This window comes from Haliaeetus albicilla, chromosome 10, assembly GCF_947461875.1.
Source record: "Haliaeetus albicilla chromosome 10, bHalAlb1.1, whole genome shotgun sequence".
In the NCBI taxonomy this organism is placed as follows: Eukaryota; Metazoa; Chordata; class Aves; order Accipitriformes; family Accipitridae; genus Haliaeetus; species Haliaeetus albicilla.
This window is the reverse complement of record NC_091492.1, coordinates 21340739-21366071: the sequence shown is the minus strand read 5'-3', so window position 1 is coordinate 21366071 and position 25333 is coordinate 21340739. Positions and strand designations below refer to the sequence as shown.

Sequence of the window (25333 nt, the reverse complement as noted above, 5' to 3'; positions counted from 1 at the left end):
GTGTTGTCCCCTTGCTTTGGCATCAGTGGGGGCTGAGACACCTTTCATATTGGAAGCAATGGCAGCTGCTTCATGCTTCAGTGGTTCCTTTTTTGAACCTTGTGTGTTGGGATCACGGCTGAAGGTTGTTGCTCCTGTATCTTCATGAAGGCATGCCCAAAGGATGTCCCACTCTGTGAAGGGTGCAGAGTACGCATGTGCCAACACAGCTAGCCTTGCTTTGAGCTTACTGCTCCTCCGCTGCCAGCTGTGGTCTTACATTGCCGTGGTGGTCTTCAGCAACAGGCCTGGAACTGGAGAAGCAGCAGACTAATGCGTATCTACCCTCTCCCAACCCAGGAGAAGCAGGAGGAATGAAATGTGCACACTCTCACCAGCTCACTACAAGCCCATGGCCTGTGCTGTCTGACTTGGATGAGGTGACAGTACATCTGTCTCTCTTGATTGCCAAAAAAAGTTTCAGGCAAGCACATGCAGGCCAGGACTGAGCCTCCAGCAGGGTGTTCTGCAGTCTGGCTGCCTCCTGAAGCAATGAGCACAGCTCTGCAACAGCACCTCTTGGTGGGGTGGACACCTCAGTGGTGACAGGCAGTCCTGCTTGCAGTGAATGTGGGGCAGGTGAACTGTACTGAAGGTGTGTGCAGGGGCGTGTACTGCACTAAGACCACTGCCATTCTTGTACTGTTTACCACAAGGCCTGGCTATCTGCTACCTGGAAAGACCTGAGCTGATCTCCAGTGACAGAAGCCACGTTGGAGCCCAGCAGACCCCAGGACAAAACTAACATGATGTGAGGCCATGCTGTCAGTGACCCTCTTGCTGCCTGTGGATGACAAGCCAGGAAGAGGTGAGTTACCACCTTCCTGCTACCAGCCCACTGCCCCTTTTCTGAGGCTGGAGCCACAACCCTTTCACACCTGAAGCAGCCATCTATCCACGTACTCACAAACACAGGAGTAGGTCTCTTCTCTCATCTCTTTAGCTTGTAAATTCTTTGGAGAAAGGGCTGCATCTGGGTCTGTCTGCCCAGCACTTAGCATAATAAAGTCCTGCTCCTTGTTACAGCGCCAGGTCCTTCTCAACGCCAGCAGCTTTATAGCCTCACCATCTTCCTTCCCAACTCCACAGAGTTGTGCAGCTGGAAAAACCTCTTATTTCCCGTGGCAGCTCCTTTATTTCTACAAACAGTCAACACAGTTAAGGCCCAGAAAATGTCTTGGGCATTTTGTAACAAAACTTGCCCAACCAGAGTTTGAAGCATTTAACTGACCCACTTCCTTTTTTTTTTTTCTTTAATAAAAGTCAGTCATCAGCTTGGGGCAATGCACGGTTGTAATTTTCACCCTGACAGATTAGACACATCCCCCTGTGTGCTATTTCCATGAGAGAGCAGCTGTCAATTGTGTGACAATGACCCCCTCTGCGTAGCGTTAAAAGCAGTCGAGAGTGTGTGTTACAATGCACTCAGGGGAAGACTGGATTTCCATTTGTACAGTTAAAAAAGTCACCTGGACCCCACATGGTAGGGTACAGCTCATATACAGTGTGGTGAAGTTAGCAGTGGCAAAGTTTATCTGGGCTTAGACGGGCCCCAGCTGAACGCCTGGATAGAAACCTGCCCTGCACCCACCACCATTTTCTGTGTGACGATGGTCACACTCTGCACCATCACTCATAATAGACAAAGGAAAAATCCCAAAATCCTGTTCTGTTTGGATGCTTTTTCAGGCGTGCCAAGCTATGATGATTGATGTATTTCACAAACTTCATAGTTTCTTTGTCTCTATAAACTAAGGCCAAGCAGTTGTCCTCTGGATTCACTGTCAACAGCTAGAAGACACAAAAGTAAGGGAGGAAATTAGTTCCACAAAAATGGCTTTGATATCATTCCGAGGAAGAAACAAACAAAAGGGTTTCAAAAGCTAGTCAGAACAAAGGTCTGGTGTTAGAAAATGAATGATGTCACTATTTCATTTTTAATATCCCTTATCCTAAAGCATTTATTAGACAGCAACATTCATTTGAAGGGATTCTGGTTGTCTTATTAGTATGACTGCTCAGCACTCCCACTAGTACTGATACTGAATATGACCCTAGTAAACAGCACTTCCCTGGAAAAGCATCCTCTCTGCTACAGCCTTGTGCCCCTCTGAGGCTTCCCAAATGCCACCAGGTGCAGATGGCATCAGCACCGTGAGAGCCTGAGTCTTAAGCTTTACGGTGAATGCTAGCCTCTTGAAGCTGAAACCAGAGCTACGCCCATGAGCAGTAATTCAGGCAGGAAGGCTCCAGTGCAATACCAAGCACCCTCAGGATTATGTTAGCATTACAACAAAGTGCAGTTATGCCTCTCCACCCTAAACACTTTTATCTAATTTGCAGCTAGCAACTGAGGTCCTTACCTCTTCATCTTCACCTTTAGCGATGTAGGAAGTAAAGCCACCATATTCTGGATCCCAGTCTTAAAATAGAAAAGAAAGGTTCTTAGAAAGTTCAACACTGCCCAGGCTCCATACAGCCTTCCTGGAAATGCTGTTTTTCCACCCCAGTTACCAGATACAGGACGATCCCCAGTTTACCTCCTGCCAGTCTTTTTTTTATTTCAAATCAGAAACAACTTGAAGCAAATGTACTGGATTTGCCTTTTACCACAGACGGGCCATTTAAGGTTGCTTGGCTCTCTGCTCCTCACATGTAGAACAGTTTTGCCTTAGCAGATATGCAAAAGGCTTTCAGTATAATTACTAGCATGTGCCAGGTGGTTTCAGCTGTGCATTCTGGGCTCAGCTGGTCCAAAATGCTTATGTTTAGGTTTTTGCTTTCACCACTATCTAACTAGCAATCAACCGAAAATGCCTAGACATGCCTAAAGTAACTTTTGAAAACCCTGGGGTTTGTGAATTGGAGGCGCAGTGATAATTTTAATGAGAAAAGGGGTGAAACGTAACACTTTAGTGGGTATTCTGGCCACTGGACCCTCCACCATGCCCATAGCCACTGCTTAGTGAGAGGAAAGGTCCGGGGGATCCAGCCTTTCCTTCTGCCCAAGCGCCACCTCCTGGCTCCAGCAGGAGAGGTCAAAGCTGATCCTAAGGCCACACTCCCAAGTCTTTGTGTAAGGACTACTGAAATCAGGGCTTATGCAGAAGCGAGGAGTGGGATAAAGTCTACAAAGCCCTTCTGTGCAGGAAAAAGCAGGGAAATTTTCGCTACTGTAGCACTGCTGAGAATTCAGAAGTCCTTCCTTTAGACAAACCTTGTAAGGAGAGTCTGACATCTCTCTTTTGTCCACTTACCCTCACAGCCACAGAAGAAGAGCAGGTCGAGAGCAAATTCTGTTGCCCAAGTGTCGTGGACTAGAGTATAGTGCCTGTGGGTCCAGCGCCTCAGCTCCCCTGCACACATGGGGGTATCTGAGCCTAGGAGAGGGAACAAACAAGCCAGGGAAAGCAATGAAGTTGTACAATAGCCAACGCCTGCTGAGCTGAAGGCATGTAGGGGACAAGACCCTGCACTGCCATGCCACTGTGAGACTGTCTTTGCCAGCCCTGGCAAAGTGTAAAGGGAGGAAAAAGTAAAACCACAGATCTCATGTTAACTTCTTTTCTAGAGGTGACTCTAAGTTACATACTTTGAATAACGTGGAGGAGTGGGGCCAAGCTATGATGTGTTTTCTCCCCCCCCATCCCTGGATTTACAGTAGAGCTCCAAACCTGAAAAATCCAGCAACCTATCTGCTCTGGAAGTACCCTGAAACTACCAGAAACTTCAGTGAAGAAGGATATTGCTCTGAACTCACTCTTCATGTGCCATCCCAGGAGTTATGTCAGAATTTGGGAAAGCCTTTCTTTTCTCATGCCTCTAGCTCAGTTTTCAATCCATACAGCCCCGAACTATGCCCTCCTCATGAGAATTTAAAATCACACAGCAGGAACATGGCAGATAGGAGAGGTAAAATGACTAGCTGTGGAAATCAGAAAAACAAGGCCTTTGTACCAAGTAAGTGTTCTGGTGGGATTTTCAGTAGGACTTATTTTTTATTACCTTTTATTTCAGTGACCACTAACTTGCCTGACCCCATGCAAGACAAGCATTTTCAAAAATTCTACCCTTAAACTTCAAAGCCACTGTTTTAAATAAACAGCACCAATTCACAAATCCAAAATTAATCTAATCTTTGATAGCAATGATATCTCATGGCTGACAATGAAGTGGTTATTTAGGTTGGCAGCATTTTCTGAAAGATTAAATCCTAGTTCTAGGTATCAGTTTTCTAATTCTGAAATTATCTTTACTTCTAATCTGTTCACTTTTTTCCTTTTTGATTTGGTATCTCATATGAGAGTCTACTTTATATAAAGCAGAAGTATGTGGACGTAGAAACCACGTAACTATTGGCAACAGATTACTGGGCAATTAATTAACACTCCCCCCTCCTCACCCATGCCGTAACTCCTACAGAAGTCCCACCCTTAAGACTGCTCAAAGCGGTATCTTCAAGTTAGTCATTAATTTAGTCCAAATTCTTTTGTGATGGTCACTTACTTTGGATACCCAATCTGACATGCTTCAAGTCCCATGCTTGTGCTGGTGCCTTGTGCTGGCTGCAGTACAAGGTGAAATGCTAGTTCCATGAAAATCATTGGGAATTCTGCTGCCAACACCCTTAACATCAGGATTTTGCTCAAGTCCTTTCACACTGCTAGTGTTCTACTTACTGTTCTGCATCTCGCTGTCTTGTGCTTCAGGGATGTTGGCAGGCTGGTCTGACTGATGTGGATTGCTATCAGCATGTTGTTCAGGCTCTTCCTGCTCAGGTTTGGGACTGCTGTGCCCAGTGGTATCTGCTGCTCTTCCTTCCCCAGCATCTTCATCCTCATCAGAGGGAGCCAGGAAGTGCAGCTTTAGGCCAGTGAAGTTGGAAAGCAGTAAAAACAAGGCCTCAGAGCGTAAGAACTGCAGGAATTTCTTCAGGATGTCAGGGAGGCTGTCTTCCTCTGCTGCCTCATAGAGTCTGAAAGACAGCAGAGATATCAGCAGTGGAGAACCAACAGGGACCACGTCCATGGGGGCAGTGTCAACCAGTGCAGCCTCATGGCAGTTCCTGCTTGGCCTGATCAATAGGTGCAGGACGCTGTCATTGCCCACCTTTTATTGGCAGGCCCCCGGCTACTCCACTGGATGTCTTTGTTCTCCAAAGTTTCACATAGCAGTTGGTATTTCTCTTTCTAGGAGAGAAAGATAGTGCAGAAACTTTAACATGTAGCTCCCTCATCTCCCTTGGTGTGCTAGAAGCAGCCATTGTCTACTCTAATTTTTTTCTCACTTGTTTGAGTGCCTAAGGACTGCTGACTTGAGGGGCATAGCCTGGGTGGGCATCATGTCTTTTCAATGCCAGTGACCGACAGATATCAGATGCTACTTGATTGTCTGCTGGGTTGGAATGCAATTTCATTGAGATGGGGATGCCCAGTAAACCAGAGGTAAATCAGCCTTGAGAAGCAAGGCCTTTTCAGTAAGACAAAACTATTATGGGTCATTTATTTCACACACAGGCTGAGTTCCCCAAGTGCTGCAAGAGGCTGAGGGACAGGAGAAGGACACTCTGGTCACCACAAGGCTATGAAGCAGGTAGGATGACATGTTTCCATCCTTCTGCTTTGCTGCTTGTATGAAACAAGAATGTTGAAGTAAATTTTGTGATTTTTGATGAGTCCCTGTGCAGCAGTGTACAGGCAGGCAAAGGGGATCCACCCACAGAATCACAGAATGGTTGAGGTTGGAAGGGACCTCTGGAGGTCATCCGGTCCATTCACCTTTAGGGAGTGAAACTAGAAGGTGTTTTAGCTGACAGCTGAACAAGCAAGCCCTTTCCCAGTCTGCATGACATGTGGTACCTACCAGCCCTGTGACTTGTTCTAGCAGACCACATCAGATTGAACCACTGGGCTCACCTTAAGAAAATCTTTCAGGAGAATTTCTGATCGCTCCTCAAATTCCTCCTGGATTTGAGCTTGGGAGTCCATGTCCAAATAAACTAGATTGATCCACTCATACAAGATTTCGTGCTGGAAGGGAAATGGACTTGAATGCTGAATTTGCAAAAGTAAAAATGATTCCCCAGTTCCCCCTTACCCAGCTGGCCATAGGGCTGGATTCCGCCCCACACACACTCCATTGTTTTTTTTTTTTTTAATTGCACCATGAGTATTTGCTACATTCTCTGCACTATTGTAGGTATGCAAAATGTACGGAGTCAAGAAAGATATACATGATATGCAAGAAAGAAACCAGCTATGAATTTATGGACAGGAAACAAAAAAAGAGAATGGGATAAGTTAAAGATTAAAGCATCCCCAAGCATCAGTGCATCCACTAAGAGCTATTCTAGGGACATGAAAGAAATAGAAATGGAGATAAGGAGATCTAGGCTTGTTACTCACATCATAGGGGATGTGTGGGCTCCTGGGCAAGGGACCTTCAATGTGGCGTGCAGGTCTGACTATTGATGGGCCATGAAACCAGCCGCTCACTGACAAGCGGCACTTCTCCTCAGACAAAACTTCTGACACCTGCAACAACATTGGGCAGCATGTTACTGTTCAGACTACAAAACATTTAACAGACTACAAAACAGCTGTAACAGGCACCATGTAGACTCATCAAAGGAGACGGACCTGACTCCAAAGAGCCTACTGGATACACAGAGAAGTCAGACAAGGGCTAGACCAAGCTGGATTATTCTTGGTTTATAGAACGAGGGCTTAAAGCAAACTTCAACGCTCAAGTTCATTGTAGGTTACAGAATCCCAGGCCAAGCTTTCACTCCAAGCTCCCAGCAGAATCCATTCCCTCTCTCTGAGAGCTTTGAGTCATTCTGTTACCACAAGTGAGGGTATTTTAGTTTCCTACCATTTGCTCTGTTGAAGAACCAGCTATCATAGGCTGCAAAAATTAGCTGTCACAGCTTAATCTGGAAAACACTGAATATCTGTGGGCCACAGCAGACTGTATCGGTCTACTTTTTTGTCTTTTAATTTTGAAGAAGTGCTGTAATACAAGCTATCATGAAGGGCATTTGCCTGATGCTTTTGGCTCTGGATAAAGGTCTACCTATCTGTCAGACTAAGAGCAACCCCTCTGTCCTGGCATTTAACCTGGTCTGTGGAAACCCTTGGTTTTCATGCAGTGATGGCCACCATTAAATCTTGATTTCATCAAAGTGCACACCTAGGTAAATTGGGCTAAATTGAACAATTTCACATTCTAGGGTGCTGTACTGTAACAGCAGCATGAAGAGAAAGCCATCCCCTTATGACTTGTTGCTAGCCACAAACTGTGAATTTTTGAATAGCACATAAAGACTTTGCACTGGTGTTTTTTTGTTTGTTTGTTTTGTTTTTTTGAACAGTCTGATGGAACAGAAGGAAGAAAGACAGTCTGTTCCGAAAAGGTTTGGCTTTTATTAATTGTTACAGAGCTGTACTGGCCCTTTTCTTGCATGACTTAGAGGTGTTTTATGTTATTTAGAATGGTTACTGAATCCTAAATCACTTGGGAAATGGAAACCAGAAAACTGCCTGCCACTGAAAGGTCACGGACCTGCTCTGCTCAGCAAACACCCACAGCTTTATTTGTTATCTCCTGACAAGTGTACACATGAAGCCCCAAACCTGAAGATCTATTAGGAAGTACTGACTAAATGCTCTTTGCCCAATGTCTGAGAGGGCTTTAAGGCTGCCATGTGCTGTGAAGGCTTCATATCAGTCTGACCCTCACACAGTCCTCTAACGGTAATTTGCAGGCTCCACGCTTTACTGACGAAAGGGTCAAAGAAATGATTCAGTGGTTCAGCAGATACTCTGGGCACAACTAGTGAGGTCCAGATCTGGGAAGCTTTAATTCACAGCACTCCCAGTTAAGCTTAATGCTTATTTTAAAAACAAGTTTATTATTTAAGCTGAGTTTATTGCCTGCGTTAACAGTATCAGAGACAGTAGACAGAACTCTGAATAGTGCTAATGCGTGGGATTAAGTTTAGGTCAGTAGGAGAGAGTCACAAGGCTAACTGGAACATAGATTTTTCTGACAAGATTAAATCGCTACCTGAAAACAATTAGGGCAGTGACTGAGTAGATGCTTCTGTTAATTAATTCTAAGGCATAAATGACACAAAAATAAAAGCCTAAGCAGTCTAGGTGTGGACATGCCCAACCTACATCACTGATCTTCTTCCTCTCCAACCTTCTGCTCTTTGGCCCTGTTTGTTACAGTCCGTGGTATTCTCAAATACACAGGAGTTTCAGATTTCAGTCAGGTGTTTGTATCATGTGGTTCCACAGATTATTCATCCTGTTTCCAGCCATCTTCCTGATAAGTGCCACAAAGTGCTACTTAACCATATTGGCATTTCTGCTGTAGGGTACCGCGCTACATCTATGGTACTGAGGGGGTAAAGCCACGTAGTGCCCTATCGGCAAGGTGAGGAGCTCTTCTGGAGCAAAGTCGTGGCATCCACATGAAAAATGTGAGCTAGTTTAAAACAAACAAACAAACAAACAAAATCTGTTATCACCACAGCCAAATCCACAGCAGTGGCTTGCCAGGATAGCAACACAAAGCAGAAATGGAAATTTTTCTTCCCCCAGGATGATGAAGCTAGACTGACAGTTTAAAGTTGGCTTTGTCAGTTCTTGTCCTCCTTAAAGTCCTTGAAGCCCTGCCTTTTACATACAGCACTTAGCATGAGTATCCATCCACTCTACCCACACTTCTCCCTTTCCCTTCTCCCTCTCCATCAGGACTGTAATAACACAGGGAATGAATAACCACAACAATGAGAATCAAAAAATGAACAAGAGACAGCTTCTTGCCTGGTGGAAGGAGACTGGAGACACTTCAAAGAAAACCAGTGTGTTCCACGAAGGCACTAATGACTTGACAATTTGCTGTGGCTGAAAGTGTTCTGAGGAGGAAGAAAACATACTCTGGTTAAGATATGAATGGGAACTCACTAGAAACTGCTGTTTCTCTCTGACTTCACGACATTGTGACTGGCGAGAGACCTCGGTATAAGGGCTGGAGCTCAGAGCAAGGGCTTGTTGAGGAATCAGTGGACTTTTGTTGCTGGAAAGGGAAGTTATCTCCATCGCTTTAGAGTTCCAAGCACAGTTACTGCCATCGCGTCCATCCTGCCTCCACTCTTGGCCCTTGCAAAAAAGTGGGGAAAAAAAAATAAGATTCCCCTCTTCTTTAGCTTCTCCTTTTTCTCTACTGTTGCCCATTAGCATTGTCTGCAAAGACTGACTGCTACAGCCCATCTCTAAGGTGCAAGTTTTACATATACATCAGCTTCTCTGGACTAAGGAGAAACTCTTTATCTTCCTTGTATTTTTTGAGGAGAGGGTTGCTGCAAGGGGTGCAAAAGCTTCATCTTTTTCAGCCATCTCAGGCTGAGCTCCGAGCTCCTACCATCTGTGCTATACAGGTCCAGCGTTCCCCCGTTGCTTTTCTCCCAGGGTGGGACAAGGTACAGGATGAAAGCAATTCTCCGACCTTCTAGCTCATCATCGTGGCACAGCAAGACATCTGCAATTACACACGTTTTGCTGCAGTAGCGTCTTTCCAGTACATGCATGATTCATTTCAATGGCTGCTTCCCAGCTTTGTCCCCGCAAGGATACAACAAGAAAAAACACGCCCTTTCCAAGAACTGCATTTTCACTTGTCAGCATCACCAGCCCAAGATTTGCAAGATTAACTTCTGTGGGATTGCACTGCAATTGGCAGATCAGCCCACTCTGAAGGTACAGGCAGTTCTAAATTGTCATCCATCCTTCCCTGGCTGCCACTGGGCACAGTGGACAGAAACGCCCGCCTTAATGATTCAAGCTCTTCTAAATACAGAGCTGCCCTTTGAGTAGGTTTGTTGCTGGAATAGAGAGGAGGGAGAGCCCTGGCAACAGAAAAGCTGGACTGACAATTGGTTGTGTAAAAGACTTTTTAAAAGTAGAGCTGACAGCAGTAAAATTTTCCCCCTTCCTACAGTTATTTTTCACGACTAAAAGGGTAGGTGCAGTTGTAACCTGGACTCACCAAGGTGACGTTTTAGCATTAGACGTCACAAACTCAATGGTAGCAGTAGGAAGCTGAACATGTCACCCTTTTTTATGGAAGCAGGCATGCAAACATGGGCTGAACATCTCTGAAAAGGTGGGGGCTTGCAACAGCACCAGGCCCAGTTAAAGCCATCAGCAGCAGAACTACAGCAACACTTTTTCCATAATCTGTACTTCATTTTCTGAGACTTTGATTTGCTGCTGATAGCTTCTAGGACCCTCTGGAACTAGAAAGGGGCTGTGGTGGGTTATGTAATTAGGTGTTCTGTAGACATACTGTTTCCTACACACCCACAGAAGCTTTAGGGAAAGGTTTGCTTATAGACTGACCTGTATATTCATATTTAGCACAGGAGATGTCAATAGTTGGTTCCAGCTCAATCTGGGTCACAGCAGAAAGCCACGCTCGGAATTCTTCACACAGAGCATGCCTGAGAAGACAAGCACAAGGTAAGGATCCTCCGGAGTTATAAAACATATCACCATAGTTTATTATCTCCCGTCCAACTATTTAAACGCTTAGAGGTGCTGTTTCTGCCAGAGACACCGTATTGCCGTAGAGCCGCGCAGGAGCTGGCCAGGAAGACAGCACAGCATTTACAACACCGCTGACAATAACCAGCGGCAAGTGTGAACTCCGCTGTAAGGGCAGCAGGCGAGCGTTTCGGAAGTGACAGATCCACGAGGGCCGCATCGGCTTGCGCTGCTCGGAGAAAGCCGGTTAACCGACTTCGGGGCCGCCGCCTACACCGATTGGGCTCTTCAGGGCCGCTTTCCGTCCCCACCGCCCGGCCCACCCCGCGGCCCCTCGCCTTCCCAGGGAAGCCAGCCAGGGCTTTCCCCGCCGCGCCCCGAGCCGGCGCTTTACCTCAGCGCGGCGACGTGGGGCTCCGGCCTTCCCCCCAGCTCCTCGGACTGCGGCGGCCCATGGAAGAGAAGAAGGGACGGGGGTTAGGGCGGCGGGGACCGGCTCGGGGCGGCCCGGCCCGGCCCGGCGCCCACCTGCCGCAGCGAGAGGAGGTCGTTGCTCCGCCGACGGAAGCCGAGGCCCAGCAGCTCGTCGCGCAGCGCCTCCGCGAAGGCCGGGCCCGCCAGGAAGCCGGGGATGACGCCGTGCCGGAACGGGGCCGGTTCCACCGCCGCCGCCTCTGCGAGGGAAAGACTGCTGGTGAGGGGAGGCGGGGGCCCGCCGCCGCGCGGGCCGGGGGTGGAGGGGTGCCGTGCCGTGCCGTACCGTGGCGGAGCGGCTCCCCGCGGCCCCAGGCCGCTGCCGCCCGCTCCCGCAGCGCCGCATCCCTGAGGGCGGCGCAGAGCTCGGCGCGCGCCTCCCGTTTCCCGCGCTTCGGCCCCGCCGCCGCCGCGGCCCCGCGCCGCTTAGCACCCATCGCGCGCCTCTTCCGGCAGCCCCCGCCGGACTACAGCTCCCGGCGGCCCCCGCGCCGCCCGCCGGGCCAATCGGATCGCGCGGGGGGCGGAGCTGCGCTCAGCTGGCCAATGAGGGAGAGGGGAAGGGCGGAGCGCGGCCACAAAGTGCCAGTGAGAGGCGCTCGCTGTGGGGTGGGCAGAGTGGCTTGTCTCTATGGTGGCGCCGGAAGTGTGGCGGACGGTTCCGGTGAGGCGGTGCGCGCGGAGGGTGTGCGGCCTGGCGGGGAGGTTAATGGCGGACACCGTTCCCGCCGCTGAGCACTGAGCGCTCCTTCGCCGCCTCCCGCCGCGCCGCCATGTCCGTGGTGCCGCCCAATCGTTCGCAGACCGGCTGGCCCCGCGGGGTGAACCAGTTCGGGAACAAATACATCCAGCAGACGAAGCCGCTCACGTTGGAGAGGACCATCAACCTGTGAGCGCCGCCTCGGGCCTGCCCGGGCTCGGGCCCTGCCCCCGCCCCGTTCCCTCCCGTCCCGCGAGCCCTTCCCCGCTCCGGCAACACCTTCGGAGCCGCCCTTGGGCAGCCCGCCGGAGGTTTTTACCTCAGCACCCGCCGTGCAAAGGTCGTCCGGGGCCCTGGTCCTCCGCCGCCGGGAGGCTGAGGGGAAAGCGGCGGGAGAGCCCGGTTGCCGGCGAGGGGTCTGCGCGCCCACCCCCCCGAGGGCGTGCTGTTAAGCTGTGAGACGCCACACTGTAGGATGTTGTGGGTACTGAAGGCTTGTCAGTGATTGGGAATGTGCGGCAGTTAGTATATATGTTTTAGTATATGGAAGAGTGTGAACCCCAAGTAACACAGAAAGGGAGTATTCAGACACGGTGAACATCGCCTACGCTTCTCTTCTTGTATGCGCTTTCACAGGCGTCTGCCTTTGGTGGCAGAGAGAGAGAGACGGGCCGTTGGCCTGGATGGGATTTGGGCTGACCCTGTGTAGGCAGTAGGATGTGGCTGGGTATGCCTGGTGTTTGCTGATTGTCTGGTGCAGGTATTGTAATTTAAATTCAGAGTGGTTGGTACCGGAGGAAACCTCACTTCTGTCAGAGATACAAACTATTTGCTAATAATCGTGTAGTTATTTTATATGAGAAGTCATATACTTCAGTTTCTTTCAGTAAACTCTGTTGGGTGTGTTCTTTGCTAAGTACGTCTGAAAGTTGCAGAAACAGCAAATGTTAACTTTAACAGTCAATATTAAATTTTAGCTCTTAATCACAGACTTGTTTTTTTTTGGTATAGTTGAGTTTATTCACAGTTAGAGTCTTGTGGAAGTTCAAATATGAACTTCAGACACTGGAATATTTTTATAGTGTTTCTGAAGAAAAGACTCAGCAGGGAGCTTGTGTTGTCATTGTAATTTTTTTTTGAAGTACAGGCTAAGCGTTTTGTAAGATGTACAGACTAATGCACCCACCTTAGCTTAGTATGGGTTAGCACAGTAGGTTATTAATAAAGCTATTTGTGTATCTAAAAATGGAAATGAATGGCAAAAGAAATGTAGATGGTTCTAAGCTATAAGTGAAAGTGGGGGGCTTGCTAATAATCTGCAGTTAGGAAACTGGTTGTTTTGGTTCACTTGTGTACTTTGAGGGGGAGGAATTTGAGGGGGGGGAAGAGTGTATACTACTAAAGTTTGACATGATTAAGTATTGGGGAAAGAATACACAAGATGCATCTCAAGGAAAATATTCCCCATGAAATCAGTCATTAATTCTGTTAATTCAGTTGCTGTATGTCACAAGCCAATAAAACCATGGTAATAACTCATTACTGCTCTGCCCAGAACCCATTTTCCTCTCCCTTTTTGACTTAGGTGGATGATCCTGTCTTCTCTCCAGGTCTTGTGCTATCAGATCTCTGTGTTACTTGGATTTTGTTGTACAATAACGTTCTCCTGTTGTCCTCTGTGCCCTCTAGGACTGACCAATTTCTTGCCTAATCTTTCCTTTGTTTTCTACTCTTTTCTACTCCCTCTTACCTGGAGAAATCTCCCAAGTATCCACTGTACTGTTACGAGAGAATGCAGAGGTCCAGAACCTAGCCCAACAGAGTGATCTGCTCAAACTCTTGATCTTACCCCAGGCTCCCAGCCCTGCAATTAGACAGTCAGCATTTCTCCTCTTCTGTGATCCAGATGTCTGATTTCCCACTTCAAAACAAAACCACTTCTAACAGTTTAGTTCTCAGGCTCTTCATTATGTCTGCAGAAAACAAAAACGCTGTCCTGTGCAGCTTGCTTCCTTCCCAGCAGAGCTTTTCTCTCCTGTTCCTCTCCCAGCTCCTCTCAGAGCCTCAGTTGCCTTTTCTCTGGAGGGTGGAGATCAAAGAGGGTGGCTGTTGAACAACAGTTGCTGCTGGTTCTTTTGGGCTTCTTTCCTTCTTTTGAATCAGCACCACACTAGCGTGTCAATCAGCAGGACTTTCTGCGCTTGTATGCATCATAGTGCAGATCTTCCTGTGATAGGGACCCCGTAAGTCTCAAACAAGAACCACTAGCCCAGTTACTGTTCCATCAAGCACAGAAGGTTCTGCCTCAGGGTAGATGCTGTGTCATAGTAATTTAAATTTAGATTTCTTGTTACGCAGTAACATTTTTTTTTTTTCCCCTTACAGGTATCCTCTGACAAATTATACATTTGGGACGAAGGAACCCCTGTATGAGAAGGACAGTTCCGTGGCAGCTCGTTTTCAGCGTATGAGGGAAGAGTTTGACAAGATTGGCATGAGGCGGACAGTGGAAGGGGTTCTGATTGTACACGAGCATAGGCTGCCCCATGTGCTGTTACTGCAGCTGGGTACAACTTTTTTCAAGCTGTAAGTGTCTGTTTCTTGAATGTAACTTTTAGTTTAACTTTATTGTCACAGACCACTAAACATGCAGGCTAGAGGTTAAAGTGTGGCTAACTGATTGATGTTTTGAATGTGATTCATTTCTTGCAAAGACTTAGTCTGGGAAAACTTTTTTGAGTGGTGGCATTTTCATCTGAAGTGCATTTGTCTGACTCTGCTCACGAGTGGCGTGACTTAGTTTGGAACCGACTGGAAGCCTTAGTTATGGTGCATCACTATGGTAAAATCCTGTTTAAAACTCGTTATCAGTAGTTAGTGTGTTGTGCTTGCGTTGTGAAAGCTGTTACGCTTAAATATGCTTATGCTATGGCAGCAAAAATGGTAAAGTAGAGCTCAAAGAATAAGCCCCAGTAAATGTAGAATGATACCTGTTTACAAACTACTGGGTGAGCTGGGGACAGCAAGAAAGGTAGGCATCTAAATTTGAGAAAATTGCTTCAGTTCATCTCATAGTTATCACTGCCAGAGTGAAATTTTAGCGTTTGGATCATATGGTCGTAGTGATGGTGGTGGTGCTTGTTTTCTTTTTTAAACTGGATGGGCTTGACTTGTCTCAAGTTATCCTGCTTGTGTTCTTGCTTTTACATTTTAAACATTTATATTGTTTGTTGTCAATTTTGTGTGCGTGAAATCTAATTTTATATCCAGATTCTTTTTTGACATTTTGATTTGGGGGATGTTTGTGGACAAAATAGGCTAGACTCTAAAAGTTTTGCAAAACTCTGTAATGATGAAAATGTGTTTTTAGGTTTTTTTTCATTAACCTTGCATCAAATGCAGGATGGTTCCCCACATGAGTTTTATTTTCTGCTTCCTGTGTGCTTCAGTGAGTGCTGTTTTTGAGATAAGAACAAATACGGTCGGTATCTACAACTCTCTTCAACTTCTGGTGCTTTTATATTGTTGTTAAAACTTTACCTTTTAAGTGTCCCAGTTATTATTGTGTATATTGTTATACTTTGTCCTGCTGAAGTTGAAGTACTTTGTATAATAGTTATTTTGTAAGGGACATACAGTAGCGATTTTAGTCATGGTTTTGATGAAAGCTATCCTACTGTCTTCAAATTCAGCAAAGTTAGCTTTGGAACTTCTGACTTAAGGGCCTTGAGTGAATTTGTAACTCCCTGCCTGGAAGAACATCCAAACTTACCTGTGAAAGTCAGTAAATGCAATAAAACATAACTTTAGCTTTCGTCATTGATTATTTTAACAGACCTGGTGGTGAACTCAATCCAGGAGAAGATGAGGTAGAAGGGCTCAAACGCTTAATGACAGAGGTCTGTTTTCTTTTGTTATGTTGCTATACCGGACTGTTGGATTATTTTAGAGTTAACAGAATAAGCCAAAGCAGTAGAGTAGTCTCCTTACCGCTTCTGTTATTTTGATGCTTTTGTGATGTTCTCAGGTAGTTAAATGAGAACTTATGGCTTTATTTGTTACCTGCATCGTGAGTGTGACAGAGTGGTTTAGCAGCTGACCTCCTACCTGCTGCTCAAGTCCTGTGTTCATTTGCAGCTTTGCTTTTTGGCTGACTTCAGGCAAGTGAGTGTGCAGATGGGCAATAAAATATGTTGCGGTGCACAGCTGATGAGGACTTGCCTTTGAGATAGTCTTCCCAATGCACCAATTAACCTTCCATGCTCTCCAAGTAACCTAAAATAATTCTGTCAGGTAGTGTAACAATGCATTTCATTCTTCCCGTTGGTCTGGCGGGACTCAGTTCAACTGAACACAGCATGGAATTTGAAATGCTCTTGAAAGTGTCCTTGTCCTGTCAGGTGAGGCTTTTGCTAAAACATGTCACTTTTTACAAAAATACTCTAAAATTCTATTAAAAGCTGTTCCAGAGCAGTTCTGAACTACATCAGACCCTTATCACAGCCAGTCTTCATGTTTCCAGTATATGTTTTCTAAAAAAATTGACTTGGGTTAGCCAGGGTTTTGACTGTAACTGGATTTTTGGTAGATACTGGGTCGCCAGGATGGTGTTCAGCAAGACTGGGTGATTGATGACTGCATTGGTAACTGGTGGAGACCAAACTTTGAACCTCCACAGGTGAGTACTCGTGTTGACTTTCATCATCTTTAGTCAAGTACTGATTGTTCTTCCAAAAGCCTTCAACCTACCAGTTGGGCTTTTTGAGTACCTGCTGCATGAGCAATTAGCTTTTCTGGGTTTTTTACCTATTTCACTTCGTTTTTGTGGCTGAGGAGAAACTACAGACTTTTTTCTCTGGAAACTCCCGTCTCCCTCACAGCCGTCCTGATGGATGAGAAACCACTGGATGTAATAGCTTCCAGTCCTTTGCTGAGCCAGGCACACCATTTAAATTCCTGTTGTAGCCACAATGGAAACTCTTGCACTGCTGCATGTGGAACAGAAGCCCTGTGAATAAAATAGTTTAGCTACCCTGTTTCTAAATTCTTTTAGCGCTGAAAATACTTGCTCAGTTTGCTGTTACGCATTTCTGTCTGGTTGGGTTGTTTTAACTGCTCATGAGTATTGGTGCCTCTTGAGATCCTGTCAGTAGTTGTGACAGCAGCAGCATTCCTTTCTGAGTACTTTCTTATAAAAGTGGTTTTCATTATTTGATGCCATGAAAGAACAATATGTGACATGTTGAAAGCTTGCACAGTGCTTGATAATTTATAAAGTAGCACTTAAGATTGCACAATATTTTCAAAGCTCTGTACAACCAATTTTTATTGTTTTTCTTCCAGTATCCCTATATCCCAGCTCATATTACAAAACCAAAAGAGCACAAAAAGCTTTTCTTGGTCCAGCTTCAAGAAAAGGGTAAGCGTTTGTTTGCAGCAAAGGACTGTATTTATATCAATGTCTAAGTGCTTACATTTTGTGCAAGGAAATGTGGTGGCAAGTTTGTGTTCCTGTGCTTGCAGTTCTTTGTAGTTGATTGTTAAAAAAGTTAAGTGCTGATAGCACTTTTGAAGGTAGGTGATCTTTGAACATGAGTTCCTAGTAAATGCTCATTCCTGCTCCTGCATCAGTATATGTACAGCGTATGAACCCCCTGTTTCACTAGAAAAGGAATAAACCTGCTGTAGTGCTATATGTAGTGATCTTGTTTTGAGGTGCGTGTGGGGTGGTTATACCTTGGCTGAATGCGTGGTGGTTTTTCTTGATTAATCAACTTGTATTTGCTTTTAGCTTTGTTTGCAGTCCCAAAAAATTACAAGCTGGTTGCTGCACCACTGTTTGAGCTCTATGACAATGCACCAGGATATGGACCCATTATTTCCAGCCTTCCTCAACTTTTGAGCAGGTATATTATAATTTATTTATATTATAGTTCTTGGGAACACGTTTGCTGTGGGACACCAGAGCAAGGCTAGGCACCACAGAAACCAACTTGAAAAGGTTGCAGCTATCCCAAAGAGCTTAGAATCTAGCTCAGGCAAGATGCGATAGACAATTTGGAGGCACCGGTTGCAACTTGCTAGCACTGAAGTCCTATCTAGCAGTTGTAGCAAAGGACGATGTGAAGGACAGTGAGGATGGAGCTGTGCACAGGCTAAGGAACAGCTTCTTGTGAGCATTAGGGACAGCGTGAGAGTAAAAGCCAAGATGCGTGTTTGAAGCACTGAGTTAGGTGTGCGTGTTACCACAGCTTTGTGCTGATTAAATGTGGTGAGTTTTTTCAGACTCTGTGTAGTAGAGCTTATAACATGTAGCATCCTTACAACACAAGTATCTGTAGGGACAGCTGTATTTTTTTCTTTCCTTTTCCTGATATACACACTCTTTGGCTTTCTTACCTGAAAATGGCTTGTACCTCGGGTCTCTAGAGCTCAGTAGTCTCACTGGTTTCTGTTACTTCAGCAAATGTTCAGGAATGCCAGGCATCCCACAGCCTGTCAGCTGTTACTTGGGGAAGTAGTTTTGTCATCCACCTACTTTGATGAAAAAAGTCTGTTAGCAGAATGTCAGCACTGGTATTGCCTATAACAGGCTTGTATCGTGCTGGGTTTTTTTTTTCTCTATCTAGTCCCAATTTTGGCAGTTGTAGCTATGGACGCTTCCCCCCTCCCCCTGCTCTAAAGACAGCAGATACTTTCTCCCAAGTACCAGCAAAACACTGGCTATTATGCAGCCAAATGCCAGTTTGGTACCAGTGCAACTGACACATCCAGAGGGTGGACATCTGGAAGTTGAGATGGATGCTTGCTTTCACTGTGTGAACGCTGTTGTGCAACTTGGTTGAGAAGAATTAGCTCTTCTGTTGAATACGTCCATATGTTACCCTTGGAGTATATAAGGTTGGCCCTCACAGCAGAAGGGCTGCGAAAGAGTTGCTGGTGGGGGAACATAACTGTCACTGATATTTTCATGTCTATGAAGCTCTCTTAAGAGATGAAGTGTTAATAATTAGTTCTTCTGCAACCTTAAGAGACTGTTGTGCAATGCTAGTGTAGGATTGGCTGTTAAAAATGATGCTTCCTGCTATACTGAAAAGCTTGTCTTATTAAAAAACCCACTTCTCTCAGATGGAGGCCTATCAAAAGCAGAAACAAAATATTTGCTTATTCACTCAAAAATGTCACTTAAATAAGAAGAATGAAGATTCCTCACTTGGTGTAATCCTTTTAATTTTAGGTTCAACTTTATTTACAACTGAATTCCTGTATACCTGAAGAGTCTGATAGAAGAAGCCGTCTCTGTGAGCACAGCTTTAAAATGTAGAGAAAAGAATACGTGTGATGCAAGGATTTTTTTAAATGTCATTCTTTTCCTGAAGGCCACTAAACTTTCTATTGTATGAATAGAGAAGTGAATTTCAGCTGTTAGGTAGTGGGATGGCAATGTGATAGCCGTGTTTTAATCACTTTTCATTGTAATACTCACCAAATTTTTTTTGTACAACATTAAACAAAATGGTTAAGATTCTGTTTGTCTTGGGTTTGGTTTTTTGTTTGTTTTTATTTTATTTTTTTCCTTAGTTGTCTCCTGCTTTTAGGTACATATGTTAAACTTTATTACTTTCCTTCAGGAATACAGAAGATCTTGGAAACAAGAGGAGGACCTAAACCATTCAGGGACCATTTGGATGCTCTGGTCTGCATCCCTGAGCAGGGAATTAGCCTGAGGGAGAAATTAAACAGTATAAGTAGGTGCAACATAATTTTGAGTCTTTTCTTAAGTTAGAGAACAGAATTGCTGTTTTGAGGGAGTATGAGTACTTAAAGGCAAGCGTAGCCTTTGTTCACAGCTTACCAGAACTGATCTGGAAGCATTACTGTTTGTACAGGGCTTGGAGGAGGTATGATGTGTATCTCCTCCCTCTGTGCCTCCTTAGGAAAATAACAACCCAGCAGATTCTGTTGGACTGTCCCGAGATCCAGTTGGAAAGTGAAATTAATTCTGTATATTTTTTTTTAAAGCTACAGGACAGAATTTGGGTCAGGTTGAAATGTTTTGCCAATGCCGTATGTGAGTGGTTCCACATTGTGCCGAGCTGTTGTAGTAGACCAATGTGCTGTGTCATCCTGCAAGGGATACCCATACTTCTGCTTTTCCTCCTCAACATTTCAGACTCTTGCAGGTAGTAAATATCAGCCTTCATAGTTTTGGTTTTTTTACGTGCTTGGCTAAACTTCAGTTCCCTTCCTAATGCCTTCAGCCTTCCATTGTTTTGCTTGATAACTCTTTGAAAGACTTGTTTCCAAATTCCGCCTCTGATCAGAAGATGTGCTGTTGCTTGTGCGCTGTCCTTTTACGAAGGCATCGCTGGGAGAGCGCGTGCTGCCAAGAGAACTGAAATTTGCCAAAGTGCTCGGTTCTGTTGCCAGTTGCACTGGTAAGCTATGCACAGAACAATTGCGACAGCTTGGCGCTTCAGTCAAATTGAAGCGGCGCACTGTGGGAGCGATACTGAGAAAATACTGGAAAATGTCGTGGTAGGGCTGTTCCCTTTGGTCCTGTGGGTGGAAGGCCTAGACATATGGTTAGCAAAGTGTATCATTTCTGAGACGACTGCCAGCTGTGGAAAATAAAGCTAGCAGGGGAGTGCAGAAAGGAACAATTTTTGCATGGGGAAGTGAGGGTGGACGTTTGGAAGTCAGGTGCTGCAGGCACAAGCAGCACAGCTCTGCTTTCGAGGCCTGGCATTTACCAGCATCCCTCACCTTCCATTGCTGCCTACTTAGAGAGACTCATTTTGGGCCACGCTACCTGCGAAAGAGCGCTGGAGCGCAGCATGGGCCCTCTGCTTTCTCCTTTGACTACATGCCTGTAGGTTTCGGGGCCACGGAAGGAGGAGAACCCCCCCCTCTAATTTCCCGCAAGCCCCCCCGCCCCCCCGTCGCTTCGGGTGTGCGGCGGCTGCCCCCGGAGCGGGCGGGCCGCCGGGGCGCGGAGCCTCTCCGCGGGGCAGGGCCGGGCCGGGAACGGAGTCCAGCGCTTCCCGCAGCGCCGGGCCGGGTGGAAGCGCCGCCCCGGCCGTGACTCAGCGCGCTGGGGAGCGGTTCGTGACGGGGCGGGCGGACGCGGCGCTGGGAGCCGGGGCGGGGGCGCGGTTTGGGCCCATTCCCTCCCCCGGCCTCCGGGGGGGGGGGGCGGCGGCGGGGAGGGGCGGAACGGCGGCGGCGGGGCGGGCGCTAGGCCGCAGGAGCGGGGGGAGCGCGGCGGGCTGGGGCCGTGGGGGCCGAGGCGGCCGGCCGGGCGGCGACGACGACGACGACGACGACGACGGGCTCCGCGATGCCGCTGCTCTTCCTGGAGCGCTTCCCCTGGCCCAGCCTCCGCACCTACACGGCGCTCAGCGCCCTGGCCCTGCTGGGCACCGGCCTCAGCGCCTACCGCGCCCTCAGCCAGGCCGCCGGCGGCCCCCCGCAGCCGGACGGCGGGGCGGCGGCGGGCACCGAGCCGGCCGAACCCCCGCGCCGCGGCGGGCCGCGGGCCCTGGACGTCGCCTACTACCTGCTCTCCGACAGCCTCTGCGTCTGGGTGAGCCCTACGCGGGCGGCGGCGGTGGCGGGGCCTGCGGGGCCGGGCGGGCGGGTGGCGGCTGAGCCCGGCGGAGCGGAGCGGAGCGGCGCGGCGGGCCCCGCGGCCTGCGATGGGGCCGGGGGCGGGCGGCGCGGCCTCTGCCGGCACCTCACGGCGGCTGGCGCGGGGGCGGGGGGGAAGGCAGAATAAAGAGGGGCTCTCCCGGCGAGCCGGGTGAGGAAAGGCGGCGGGGAGGGGAGGTGGGCGCTGGGGCCGGGGGTGCGCCCCTGCCCGGGCCGCAGCCGCTCCCCTTCCTTCCTTGGCCGGGGTGATAGGGCTGCCTGCAAGCCGAGAGCCCTGAAAGTTCGGCTTGGTGCTTGTGCTTGTCCCTGAGCGTCCCCCCCTCGCCCTGGGTGGCTTTTGGGGGAAGCTCTCGGGAGGGTTGTGCTGCGGTTCTGTTCTGCTGCACTTGGCGCTTCTCGAAGCACTGCATGTCCTGCTCGGCTAGAAATCTTGGTGAGAGACCATCAGGTGTTCAGGCCCAAGCTTTACCTGCTTTTCTTTTAAAAATGACGTTTAAAGTCATGCAGGTAAGGGGAAGCATTCTCACCACTTAAGAAAAAAACCCCCAGAGAATAATTTTCTGTAGCTCTTTAAACCCAGACCTGGCAATGGTATGTGAATCTTGGCTCACTAATTTCTGCAGTTGAAATAAAGGCTGAACAAGGGGATATCAGAAACCTAGGTGAGCTCTTGCTGTTGAACTTTTCATATGTCTGTCAATCAAAGGTGGCATTAGTTGGGCATCTGCTTTACAACATGCTTGTTCAACTGAGGCACTGATTTTTCAGTGTAACCAAACACATTCAGCTTGTTGAAACTCAGTCTCAGAACCTTAAATTAAGAGCTCTGGAAAAGTTTGTTGTATGTCCTTTAGAGTGAGCCTGCTTCATCATCCCCCCCTCCCCCTTTTAGTGTTCTGCAGAGGTCAAAAGTTAATTACAAGTGTCTTTGTCAAATATGAGAAGCAGTTTTCCCAGGCCCGTGTATTCTGCTCCTTGTGACTTTCAGCAGTGTGGTTACAGCAGGAGTGTGTGCTATTCCGTATGTTTTGAGACAATGTCTGAATCTTGTTCCCGTAACAACAGATTCAAACTGGAGTTTTCTCATCTGCCGCACCTTAAACAAAACGAGCATCTGTAAGTTTCGTCCCCATGTTCCCTGGTGCTGAAATTTGCTAATCCATATAAAACAATTTATTGTGAAGAGGTGGGCTAGTTTGTTGGATATACTGGTGTATCAAACTGACCATGTTAGTGTTTCTAGAAAAAAGTTAAGTGACTTGTCAGCTACTGTATGTGTCTTGGAAGAGGCCAGGCTTAAATTTCACCAAAAAAAAAAAAAAAAAAAAGGCAATTAATACTGTTCTGTGAACAATGGTAGGTTTTGTTAGGCTTGTTCATTCCCCTTCTCTCTCTCTCTCTCCCTGCCTTTCTAAATGGGGCAAAAGTATTTGTCACTGACTGCTTTATTTCTTTCCAGGTGCTAGTGAACACTGCCTGCTGTTTTCTGATGTTGGTTGCTAAGCTAATCCAGTGTATGGTGTTCGGTCCTCTTCGTGTCAGTGAGAGGCAGGTAAGACAGCAATGCGTTGCCTTGGATATTGTCATGTTTCATAATTTATTGGTGTACGACTGGTGTGTTCTATATGGAATTGCTGAAAGTACACAAGAAAGTAAATTTTAGAACAACATAAGCTTAAATCTTACCGTTTGGTTAACTAGTATATCCACAGCCACAAGCTGCCAGTTTATTTCAGAAGGGAACTCTTTTTCACTGTTCCTGTTGTATTTTATAAGCCCGTGGTCAACTTGAAAATCCTGCTTCCTTAATTAACTTTGTCAGACTTCTTACAAGTGCACCTCATTTCCGAATACTTACAACGTGTTCTTCTTTCTTCAGTTTGCACTTGGCAGCATTTCTTCATCGCATTTTGTAGTTAGTTATAAGCACTGGTAGTCTGAGTTCCCTCTTGTACCTTGTTTTGTGCCCTGACTGCTTGAGAAATGCTTTCCATCCTTATATGCTGAGTTGATGGTTTATCTACCCTCAGGTTTAAGGGGGAGTAGGCAGGCATATGCCCAGAGAAAGGAAGTAAGTCCTGCTCTTGGGCCAGGTGAGAATGTTTTTAAAAATTCAGCAAGGGAACCATTAAAGCACAGGCTTTTTAAAAACAGGATCCTGCAGAAGATAAAAGCAGCAGCAGCAGTAGTTTGAATAGTATCTGTATTTTTTTTTTAAAAAGGAGGACAAATGCACAAGTTGCCTTGTGTAAATGCAGTAGCAGTGGTTTGAAGAGTGTTCATGTATTTAAAAAAAAGTGTGTAAATGCAGTTCTTTGGGAGAAATCAGGCCATGATGATTTTTGACATGCAGAACTGAGGCACATAAAGCTTCAGTAATAACCATGGATCTCTCAAAGCCTATTGTATTTGTGGTTCACACCCCGTAGAGCCTTTGAGTGAAGTATATTAAAAACAAGGCACTATTCAAACTGCATTGGGCCAGATTTTCATTCCAGTCTGTGTTGGCTATAAGGATGTAGAATTTTAACCAGTGATAATTTCCAGGATGTCCTCTACCCTCTTAAAAACTGAAATGAAAAGCAGTAACAGTGTGAATCCATTTGCTTTTGGACAGTGGGAGTATGCTTCAGTTCTCATGTAAAGGAAAGCTGGTTATTAATATTAGCGAGCCAAAAATGGCAGCATCCTGAAGGAATTCTGGGCCTGTCTTAACTAAACTTCGGGTGATTTCATCGTGTTCTTTAACAAAACACTTTATTTCATAAATTTTTTTATCCCCAACAAGCTGGCTTGCTATCTGCTGCTTGAGACCATCATATTGTTTCTTTCATACTGCACGTGCGTGGGAATAATTTTTTTTTCATTGCTCATCCATCTCATTCTCCACTGTAGGCATTGTGCTTTTTAAGAACAGACTTTGTCATCTTTTCTTAATCATCTGTACTTTTTGACAGGTTTTTGAAAGCAAGGTGCTAGGCTATTTGGGCATCTTGTATAACTAACCGTGGCAGTTCTTCTAGCAAAGAGGACTTTGTGTTTGCAGCCCACTAGCTGTGTTGCTTGGGTGTGGAGAATCAAACTGAGATCAGACTTGGTTTGTGCTAACCACTGTTTTAGAAGTATGGCAGGAAACTACGTTGCGCGCTGTGTTGCACAGTTATGCTATAGTGGTACAAAAGACTAGATAAGATACTAAGGACTGCTAATATTTCTAGTATGTTTTTAATTCAGTAAGGGTAACAAATGCTTTTCAAGATGTGTATGCAGCAGGCTTTTGCTAACATATTGTTGCATTTCTACTTCCATCTTTTTTTTTTTCTTTCTCTTTTTCCCTCCTCCTTTCCCCTGCATGTGGATTGTCAGTGCTTTCACTACAGTAACCAAATGTCTTCCTTTACAGCATCTCAAGGATAAATTCTGGAATTTCATTTTCTACAAGTTCATCTTCATTTTTGGTGTGCTGAATGTTCAGACAGTGGAAGAAGTGGTGATGTGGTGCCTCTGGTTCTCTGGACTTGTGTTTCTTCATCTTATGGTTCAGCTCTGCAAAGATCGCTTTGAATATGTAAGTTTTGATGAAGGGCTGTCTTTTGGGACATGCAAATTCTGTGTCTGGTTTGGGCACTGGCTCATGATAGGTTACAAACAGTTCATTTAGACCTTTTCCGTACCCTGCGGTGCTGAACACGTGCACCTCCCAGTAGCTTTGAATACTTGCTTTAGAGTGCAGTGTCAATCTTACTCCTTCAGTTTTTCCATGAGACAAATGGAGCTGAAGATACTTATTTTCTTTGATAAATTGCCTCTTATATGTGCCCTGTAATTACTATTACATAACTCTGTGAGATTTGTTCATAGATCTCCTTAGTGAAGAAGTCTTGACAACAGAACATCCCTTAGATTGGTGCCCTTT

The 25333-nt window shown here is 46.5% G+C and overlaps 3 protein-coding genes across 5 annotated transcripts in view; 2 read left to right on the top strand and 1 right to left on the bottom strand.

Annotated features, from left to right (window-relative positions):
* Positions 1–1523: 1523 nt before the first annotated feature.
* On the bottom strand, positions 1524–11540 carry OGFOD1 (2-oxoglutarate and iron dependent oxygenase domain containing 1). Of its 2 annotated transcripts, XM_069793763.1 has the most exons (13): positions 11353–11540; positions 11121–11266; positions 10987–11033; positions 10449–10549; positions 9472–9588; positions 8874–8965; positions 6444–6572; positions 5955–6068; positions 5149–5228; positions 4719–5014; positions 3297–3419; positions 2403–2461; positions 1524–1830 (listed from the first exon to the last, which is right to left on the bottom strand). In XM_069793763.1, the coding sequence occupies exons 1-13, from the start codon at positions 11501–11503 to the stop codon at positions 1669–1671; spliced, it is 1617 nt and encodes a 538-aa protein (XP_069649864.1). In that variant the 5' UTR covers positions 11504–11540; the 3' UTR covers positions 1524–1668. The 2 variants fall into 2 exon arrangements, with proteins under 2 accessions (XP_069649864.1, XP_069649865.1); XM_069793764.1 differs by lacking the exon at positions 9472–9588.
* Positions 11541–11722: 182 nt separating this feature from the next.
* On the top strand, positions 11723–19294 carry NUDT21 (nudix hydrolase 21). Its single transcript, XM_069793766.1, has 7 exons — positions 11723–11955; positions 14152–14352; positions 15602–15665; positions 16355–16444; positions 17110–17185; positions 17558–17672; positions 19004–19294. The coding sequence occupies exons 1-7, from the start codon at positions 11840–11842 to the stop codon at positions 19023–19025; spliced, it is 684 nt and encodes a 227-aa protein (XP_069649867.1). The 5' UTR covers positions 11723–11839; the 3' UTR covers positions 19026–19294.
* A 1698-nt stretch (positions 19295–20992) lies between these two features.
* Positions 20993–25333, top strand: part of AMFR (autocrine motility factor receptor) — a 30535-nt gene continuing 26194 nt past the window's right edge. Inside the window, exons 1-3 of one of the 2 annotated variants that reach the window (XM_069793760.1) lie at positions 20993–21352; positions 22877–22969; positions 24821–24985. In XM_069793760.1, coding sequence (XP_069649861.1) covers positions 21107–21352; positions 22877–22969; positions 24821–24985 — 504 coding nt within the window. In that variant the 5' untranslated portion in view covers positions 20993–21106. The remainder of the gene's footprint in view (positions 21353–22876; positions 22970–24820; positions 24986–25333) is intronic. The other variant, XM_069793759.1, reaches the window with a different exon arrangement.